Here is an 8,925-nt window from a genome sequence, read left to right on the forward strand (position 1 = left end):
ATGTAGCTCAATTAATGAGGTCCTTGTGATATACAAGAAAATTGCATAATTGCCGATAGATCAAAACATAATCACTACATATTGTAATCACATATGCATGCCTTTGCTGTTATCATTGTGTGTGGATGTTCGTGTATGTGTATACATCTTTGACTTTGTTGAATACTTGTGTTCTTTATTTGGTCACAATGTTCAAATTGTAAGTGATAATTAGTGTCTGACTTTGTAGTTTCAGACATGCTGCGTACTCTATAGGAAATACAATTACTGTACGAGCTGAAATTTTCGCGGTGGTTTTATTTTCGTGAATTTCGCGAATCGCCTTTGAATCACGAAAATAACAACACGCGAAAATAACACTGCGCAAATAAGTAAGTTCAGTTAGACCCTCACAACCGCGAAATTAACAACACGCGAAAATGTCCTCGAAGGACCAATTCGAGAAAATATCTGTACGCGAAAATTTCAGCTCGTACAGTATGCTATTCTCCTATAACCAATCGAGGATGAGCTAATTTTCCCATAGACACCTGCTAGTGTATACTCAGGACTAGTCTTGAATGGGTTAGAGTCCATATGTCCCATGATAGATCAACATTAAGGAGTCAATAAATTCAGGTTTACCTGTAACTGTGAAGACTTCCAAAGAATTTCCTTTCACTCCCATTCACAAAGAGACATCACCATCTCCATCTCTGGCATAAATATTTCTTGTGAGAAATGATGTAAAATGTGGACTCTGATTTTGTACTCTTCTTCCCATAAAATTTTGATATGATTATTCAATGATGTGGAACCCTTTCAAAAGTAATGTTTGTATAGGTGTCACATATGTTGCAATAATAGTTGCAGTGGCTGTGGAAGTAGCCAAAAAGCTACTAATCAGCTTGCAGTATTTATCAAGTCACTACCTCAATTAGCCCTATAATTGCAACTTTCAACAACTGTAAGCATCTGTATCAAATGGGTCTTCATCACATCTGTCACTTGTCTGTATTTCACAATTAGATTTTGAATAATTGTAATGATTTCATTTTGATCATATTTATGTTATATTTTTGTCATCACAGGACCAAATTCAATGGCCAAAGTAAGCGTTGAGGAAAACAGGGACGGTACATACACAGTCACATACATACCAGTGGAAGTGGGGATGTTTACACTGAAGATCTACTGGGCAGACCAGATGATACCAGGTAAGATTTTAACCCTTTTCAGACCACTGTTGTCATTGCTTGTTTACAAAATCCTGTTGTCATTGTTTATAAAACAGTTTGCCCGTGGAAGTGAAAGACTTAAGAGAGCAACCCAAACCTTTCAATTAATAGTCTGGTGTAGTAATCTAGTATTATACCTTTACCACTACCTAGTTTGCTGAACAATATATCATATTTGTTTTAGTCTTGGTCATACCATCAGCAGGTGTGATATCCTGCCTTGAAAATCTCAAGATTATTGTATAAAGCTGTAGGGATTAAAAAAAAATATATTAGGCTATCCAAGCTTAAAGCATTATTGAGTCATTTATAGATTTTTAAGGCAACATGTTTTTGATGTTTGGTACAATAAGACAAAGATGCTCTGAATTAGATACTAATGCCACCCAATTGGATTCACCCTTTAGGTACAAATGTATGTTGTAATGTGAACATGCCATATCACATTTGAAGGGTTGTCATGTTTTAAATGTTTTGACTCAATGAAATCATAGATGTGAAAGTTCACATTACCAAAGATCAAATTGTTTGCCTCATCAGTGTACTTCACCAAGTGAATGTAAAGTTTATGAAACTCCAATAAAAAATATCCCTTCTCTTCCTTACTCTCATAGGGAGCCCATTCCACATCAAGGTGACTGACCCTCGCAAGGTCCGAGTGGTCAAGAGCAGCATGAGGTCAGACCAGATAGTCAGTGGTGCCATGAAGATGACCAAGAACAAGGAGTTCAAGATAGTCTTTGATACAACTGAGGCTGGGCCTGGTGAGTCTCTATAATTGGTCATATCTCACAAGGAACAGGTGGTATATTAAAGTTTGGTAAAGCAATATGCATTGTGCTTTGTATTTCTTCTGGCAGAGATGTGCCAAGCTCTCTGTAAGTGTAATTTCAAATCAGAATTGAATTGAATTTGATGAAAGGGAAAATTTTCATTCAAATCTATATGTGGATTCAATGAATGCAGCAGTTTAAGTAAAACACATCGGTGAAGTTTCAAAGCAAATCTGACAGTCTTTTCAAAAGTTACGAGTTATGAACATTTTGGTACCTCCATTGTTAGATAAGAAGGCTATAAAACTAAATGATGTCATAGAAATGAAACGATATAAAGACATTGTGTTTATTCTTCTCTCCTTTAAGCCAGGGAGAATGATATCATCCTTCAGTTAATTAGTCAAAAGAATTTATACTTTCCTTGGAAAGTTGAATGACCTCAAGCATTGTATGTTCTGCCATTTGTTTCCCCTCTTTTATTGCTGTAGCAAAGACATACAGGTGTAAAGGTCCAAGCAGAATATTTGTGTTACAGCTGAAATGGATTTATCAGCAGTGTTTCATAATTTAACAAGTTCTTTGGCAGGCCTTTAAAAGTCCATGTCTGTTAGACATTAGCTGCATTTCTAATGAACATTTGTGCAGAACACCAATGAGCGCATCGCATAGACATTCTCATACTTGGCACTTCGATCCTCACTCAGGCATAATGCAGGCAGACTTAGACACGCCCACCAGCCGAGTACCCCTCAATGTGGAATCTGAGATGCAGGGGAGGCAGAGTGTCACCTTTACACCGGATGAGGAAGGTAGGATGATGGCGTCTCTCAGGTTGAGAGATAGAGAGATAAAAAGAGTCAGAAAGGAGGTTCTCACTGCACCAAGAATGTGTTGTTAGCACCCTTCAGGGTCTCAAATGCTGATTCGCCTGACAGTACAAGTATTAGTTTTGCTAGTAGCTAATAGTACTGTATACCAGACCAAATTTTGATTACTACTTCTGAGATAGATTTATTTCCAATATTGGAGGCCAGAATAAATAAAAGAAATTATTCGATAATGCTGTATGAGAATGATAATAGTGATAATTAACTATGCTTATATAACACATAAGACATACAGCCTACGTAGTGCATATGTCCCTATGCACTCAAGAAAAGGACAGATTAATAGAATATACAACTGCATGCAATATGAGGGAGAAAGATTTGCAGTGACACCATGTGTATGTGGTCCTTAACCGGATCGTTGTTTGGCAGAAGAGCCTAGAAAGAGGAGAATTGAAGAGGGAAGTGACATTTGGGGGTTGTGAGGAGAGCAAAAAGTGAAGAGTGGGGGACAGTAATGGGCTAGAAGTTGAAGTTGCACTAGTGGAGACGGTAGAGAAAGGAACAGAGAGAGTGGTAAGGAAGAATAGAGTGAGAATCAAGTAAGATGTTCGGACATCGTTAGAAAGGGAAAGATGATATAGAAGGGAAGAGGAAGAGGGAGGAGTTGAATATCAGAGAATCATGCAATATATCTAAAACGGATATATTGGAGGTTCAGATTGAGATTAAAAAAAAATAAAGTGAAAGTGTACAGAGATGACTGCACAGCACAATTAATCCAACCTTGATTTTGTAATTGCATCATATCTTGAAGGCATTCTATCCAATGGGTAAGGTACCATTTGTGTTAGCTGTCTTGAAAGTGATGCAGTTTTACTTGTCATCATTTACTGCCTCCACCTGTTGAGTGAGTGAGTGAGCGATGTGAAGTTACACCAGTACTGATGTTGTTTTTTCAGGTGAACACGAGCTGAAGGTGATGTGGTCTGGTTACCCGATAAAAGGGTCACCCATCAAGATTTTCTGCAAGACAGAGGAAGTTCCCATAGACCACACCAAGGTGAGGGTCAGGGGTGAGGGTATGGAGGTTGGCAAGGTCTTCAAGCCTTCCGAGTTCATCATCGATGGAGCTGGGGCAGGCCCAGGTATGTGGAGCTGATTACACCTTTGACTCTTTCTCCCATGCACAATGCACCAAGGCAACTGACAGATTTACTCACACGCGTACTTTGTACAGTCCAGTCCGATTAAAGATGTTGAAGAGAGACAAATATCTGCTTGTGCATCCAAATGGACAGTTTTTCAGTTGAAGTTTACATAATCAATTGCACAGGCATATATGCAGAATTGCGGCTGTATTCAAGAAACATTAAATTTGCTTTATTTCTCAGTCCTCGTGAAGAAAATGACTGAGCCTGAATGGTCTCTTTTTTTACTCACACTGTATTGAACGGGAAAATCTAGCAAGCATTACTTCAGATCACACAGTGATATAAATCAAAGCATGATGACATCTACAGATGCAATCCCTTACTTTACAGCCAAGACCAGCAGTTATATTGACTGAGTCACAGCTTCACTGCGCTTCAAGCTTGCTGAAGTGCATGCATGCTTGGAGATCAAAATCCACCGAATGATATGTTTTTTTCAGCACATTTCCCTGCTTGTATTTCTCCTACACACTCTACCAGGTGTGCCCGGTGTGAGAATGAGTGGTCTTCATTCCGACATCGACGTCACATTAACACAGATTGGAGCCTCCACATACAGAGCCAGCTACATCCCAGAGAAACCAGGTAAGTTCCTTTTGCATATTTCAACTCACAAACAATCGCTAATAGGCTGTTGACAATTAGAATCTTATTTACCTCCGCAACACACAGACTGGATTATAAGATGATGCATGGACTGTTGTATGGCGACTGCAATTGAATTGACTAAAATGCAAAGATATTGCCAACTTTATACAGTAGTTCATGTAACGACAGATATTTATTTGTGATGAACTGTAGGCTTGATAAAAAGATCAAAATGCTTTCCATTATTAGAGCTAACAAATAATGGGCAGTGTAAAAATATTGGAGGGAATAGCAGTCATATTCACTTCTGAGGTAAAGATATATATAGATACACGTAACAAGGGTGCAGCTGATAGGTGTAAGGGGTAGAGAACAAAGAGAATCTAAAACTAATGCCTCCTATACCGTGGTTATGGAGACATAGGTTTTTACTTGCACCAGGCATTAAGAAGTACCTGTCAAATGTCAATGGCTGCCTTTTTAAAAATCTCTTCCCAGGAACATATCTGCTCCATCTTACATGGTCTGACAGACAAGTGGTGGGATCACCCTTCAAGGTGAACATCCAAGGAGACTCCCATGCTGAGCGGGTGAAGGCGTCAGGCGGGGCCCTGAAGATGCTGGTATCGAACCAGACATCCCGGCTGGTCATCGATGGAAGAGAGGCAGGAGATGGTGAGAATTCATGTTTGAAATTACTGGATACGGCAGATATTTTGCAAGGTTTTTATTTTCACAAATTTCACAAGTCAGGTGCTATTTCCAAATTCAAAGTCATACAAACATAATTTCATCTGACATTTATTTTCAACTTCATTGTTACATGAATTTGTTTTGTAGCCCTGTGTAATCAGATTTGCATCATGATGATATAACTGTAAAGTGGAATTTTCCTTTCATAGAATATGGTGTCCATTACAGTGAAGTATTAACAGCAGCGCCAACGAAGTTAGGACATTTGTAAGGACAATTAACCACACATTGTCTACCTGCAGGTGACCTGACTGCACGCTGCATGGGTCCAAGCTCCATGGCAGAGGTTCACATCGGAGACAACCAAGACAACACCTACTCCCTGCTGATCACCCCTAAGGAACAAGGCAAACACGTCCTGGAGGTCAAATACGGTTCAGAACACATTCAAGGTACCCTACGCAATCCCTTGCTTATCTTTGCTTGTTTGCTTTGGACACAGTTGCTTTCTAAGTGCTTCATATCAAACTTATTGGTTATGCATTTGCACATAATTATATGAAAAAAAAAGAGAGCAAAGCTGCAATTGCCTTGTACATAGTAACTTGAGATGATATTCATCCACTTATGTAAAGTTTTTATGCCTCCGCCACGAAGTGGTGCCGGAGGCATTATGTTTTCGGGTTGTCCGTCCGTCCGTCCGTCCGTCCTTCCGTCTGTCCGTAATGGATTTTGTGGACAAGGTAACTATCAAAACCTGTTGAGGTATCCTAATGAAACTTGGCATGTATGTGTATTAGGGGGTGAAGTTGTGCCTATCAACTTTTGGGTGCACATGCTCAAGGTCAAAGGTCAAAAGGTCAAGGTCAAATACATAAAATTTCACTATTTCCACCATATCTATTGAATGCCTGAAGATATTTTCTTGAAACTTAGTGTATACATGTATTACCCAATTAAGATTCTCTGGTGAAAGTTTGCGTCATGAGGTCAAAGGTCAAAAGGTCAGGGTCAAATACATGAAATTTCACTATTTTCGCCATATCTATTGAATGCCTGAAGATATTTTCTTGAAACTTAGTGTATACATGTATTACCCGATTAAGATTCTCTGGTGAAAGTTTGGGTCATGAGGTCAAAGGTCAAAAGGTCAAGTAAAAATATCAAAACTTCTTTTTTTTCTTCGTGCCTTGGAAAATTGTTCAAGGTATCTTCATGGAACATAGTATATACATGTACTGACTGGAAGTGATTATCTAGAGAATGTAGGGTTCATGGGGTCAAAGGTCAGGGGTCAAAGGTCAAGTGCAACACTTCAAAATTTTACTATTTCCCTCATATTTATGCAATGCCAGCAGGGTTATTATTTTTTTACACTTGGTGTATGCATGTGTAACCTAATAGAAAATCTCTGGAAAGTTTTTTTTTTTTTCTTCTTTTTTTGCCTCAAAGGTCAAAAGGTCAAAGATCAAGTGAAAGTGCTGAACTAACTTTTTCCTCCATATCTCGAAGTGGCTCAAGTTATCTTGAAACTTAGTACATATTATGCATGTTCTACCTGAAAGTGATTATCTTATGAATTTTAGGGTCAAGGGCCAGATGAAAATGGTAACAATTTACTATTCAATTCAGAAATTGCACTTTTTCTCCACACCTGTACCTTGAAAATTACTCAATGCCTAAATGTATGAATGGGTCAAAGTCAAGTTAAAGTCCTTAAATCCCTAGATACATGCTCTCCTATTCATCCAATTAAACCTAGGTCAAGGAAGGTGAACATTCAACACATTTGTGACAAACTTGTCATTTCAATATTTTGCCAATTTTGTGAAAATGTAATCACACATTGTCCACATGTACTATCTAGACCTATTGGGAAAATCATGCATTATGGCGGAGGCATACCAGTCGCCAAAGCGACATTTCTAGTTCCATCATGTAATATGCTAACCATTGGTTGTTACAAAAAAAGCATCTGCATCTTTCCCAACATTTTTCCCTAAAGCAGTGCATAATTTATGTAATCATTTATGCTTTCACATACAATGAATGATATCCAGTGTACTGGAATTATTGTTTTGAGAAGTAGGCTTCAGAGATGGAATAGTTTTTAGCTGTGTGGTAGTGACAGTTTTACGAAATCATTTGTCGTGCAACTGATGGGTTGAGATCTTAGAGTGTAAAGCAGCCACTCTTCATGATGGAATAAGTGGTTAAACAGTATGATTAACCCGTTGAGGATGGACTGATTTTGCTATAACACACATTTCCCAAAGTCACCTGCCCTAGTATTCTCAGGACTCGTCTTCAACGGATTAATAATTTTTTTTTTTCAAGAATGAATAGTGTAAAGCTGTATGTGAATTAAATGTCCTGTTGATGTCCTTTATGTTTAAATATCTGCCATGTAGGGAGCCCTTTCGTGCTGCGAGTCGCTGGAGCACCGGACGCCAGCGAGGTGAGGTGTTTCGGACCGGGTCTGGAGCACGGCATTCTCAGCTCCTTCCGTGGGAGATTCATCTGTGAGACCAAAGGGGCGGGTGCTGGCCAGCTGAAGGTCAGAGTTCACGGACCAAAGGGTGAGTTGACAGACTGTGAATAAGTAACATCTGATCAGGGCAATCACGGAATAATCACATCACTCAGATCAGTCACACATTCACACTCGAGCACGCGACTGATTGATTCAGGTCGAGTCAGTGGAATATGCAACTGATTGACAAATTGCCCTACATCGACGTAAATAAGCACTGAATTGATCAGTGTTTTAGTAGTAGCCATGATAAAAAAATCATGGGCGTACATACTCGAGCAGGATTCGAACCTACGACCTCCTGATCACCGGACAGGCGTCATCTCCACTAGACCACCGAGCTTTCGCCCGACAGCAAGTGTTGGTTCTAATCCTTATAGCATGCAGCGAGTACTGCTTTGTTATTCAAATTCATGAAATTCTTCCGTCGAGATGTTTTCATTGCAACTGATTGACAAATTGCCCTACATCGACGTAAATAAGCACTGAATTGATCAGTGTTTTAGTAGTAGCCATGATAAAAAGTGGAATATGGTTCAGAAGACTTTACTTGTCTCCTTTAATAGGTCTTGTGAATACAATGATGCGGCTTGTCAGCATGCAAAGTCTGTGTGCATGTTTTGGTACGTGGTAGTCTTGATTCTGGACACTACATGGATGATGTATGGAGATTATCTGAAAATAGTGTCTTCTTCTCTCACATGAAATCTATGTGAAGTCAACCAGCTGTTGGGGGATTAATTCCTGCTGGACCAAACAACGATTCTCATTTTTCATTTTATGCCTAATCCACTGCCTCTTGCACTCTCACCATCCCAGGAAAAGTGAAAATCTAAGACATATTAAATCCAACAGTTGCCATGTAGGTATTATCTAAAAAGACTGATGTAATTTCCGGTAATCCAATTTCTGTTACTTGTGGTATAATCACCTCAAAACAAGAGGAATGTAGTCTTCATGCTTAAGAAATTAAAACCTATGGTGAGGCAGTCAGCTATCTCAGCAAATGTTTTTTCCAACAGTTTAAGTAAAATGGCAGGCATACTTCTGTTGCTGTTTTTTCCCAAAGTCCTGTAG

The 8,925-nt window shown here is 39.1% G+C and overlaps 1 protein-coding gene across 1 annotated transcript in view; it reads left to right on the forward strand.

The window, feature by feature from the left end:
* Positions 1-8,925, forward strand: part of LOC140244272 (filamin-A-like) — a 64,430-nt gene that overhangs the window by 55,092 nt on the left and 413 nt on the right. Inside the window, exons 10-17 of the mRNA XM_072323915.1 lie at positions 1,071-1,196; positions 1,832-1,981; positions 2,698-2,802; positions 3,783-3,968; positions 4,515-4,619; positions 5,121-5,297; positions 5,618-5,767; positions 7,727-7,894. Coding sequence (XP_072180016.1) covers positions 1,071-1,196; positions 1,832-1,981; positions 2,698-2,802; positions 3,783-3,968; positions 4,515-4,619; positions 5,121-5,297; positions 5,618-5,767; positions 7,727-7,894 — 1,167 coding nt within the window. The remainder of the gene's footprint in view (positions 1-1,070; positions 1,197-1,831; positions 1,982-2,697; positions 2,803-3,782; positions 3,969-4,514; positions 4,620-5,120; positions 5,298-5,617; positions 5,768-7,726; positions 7,895-8,925) is intronic.

The sequence above is a fragment of the Diadema setosum genome, chromosome 21 (genome assembly GCF_964275005.1).
Source record: "Diadema setosum chromosome 21, eeDiaSeto1, whole genome shotgun sequence".
Classification (NCBI taxonomy): Eukaryota; Metazoa; Echinodermata; class Echinoidea; order Diadematoida; family Diadematidae; genus Diadema; species Diadema setosum.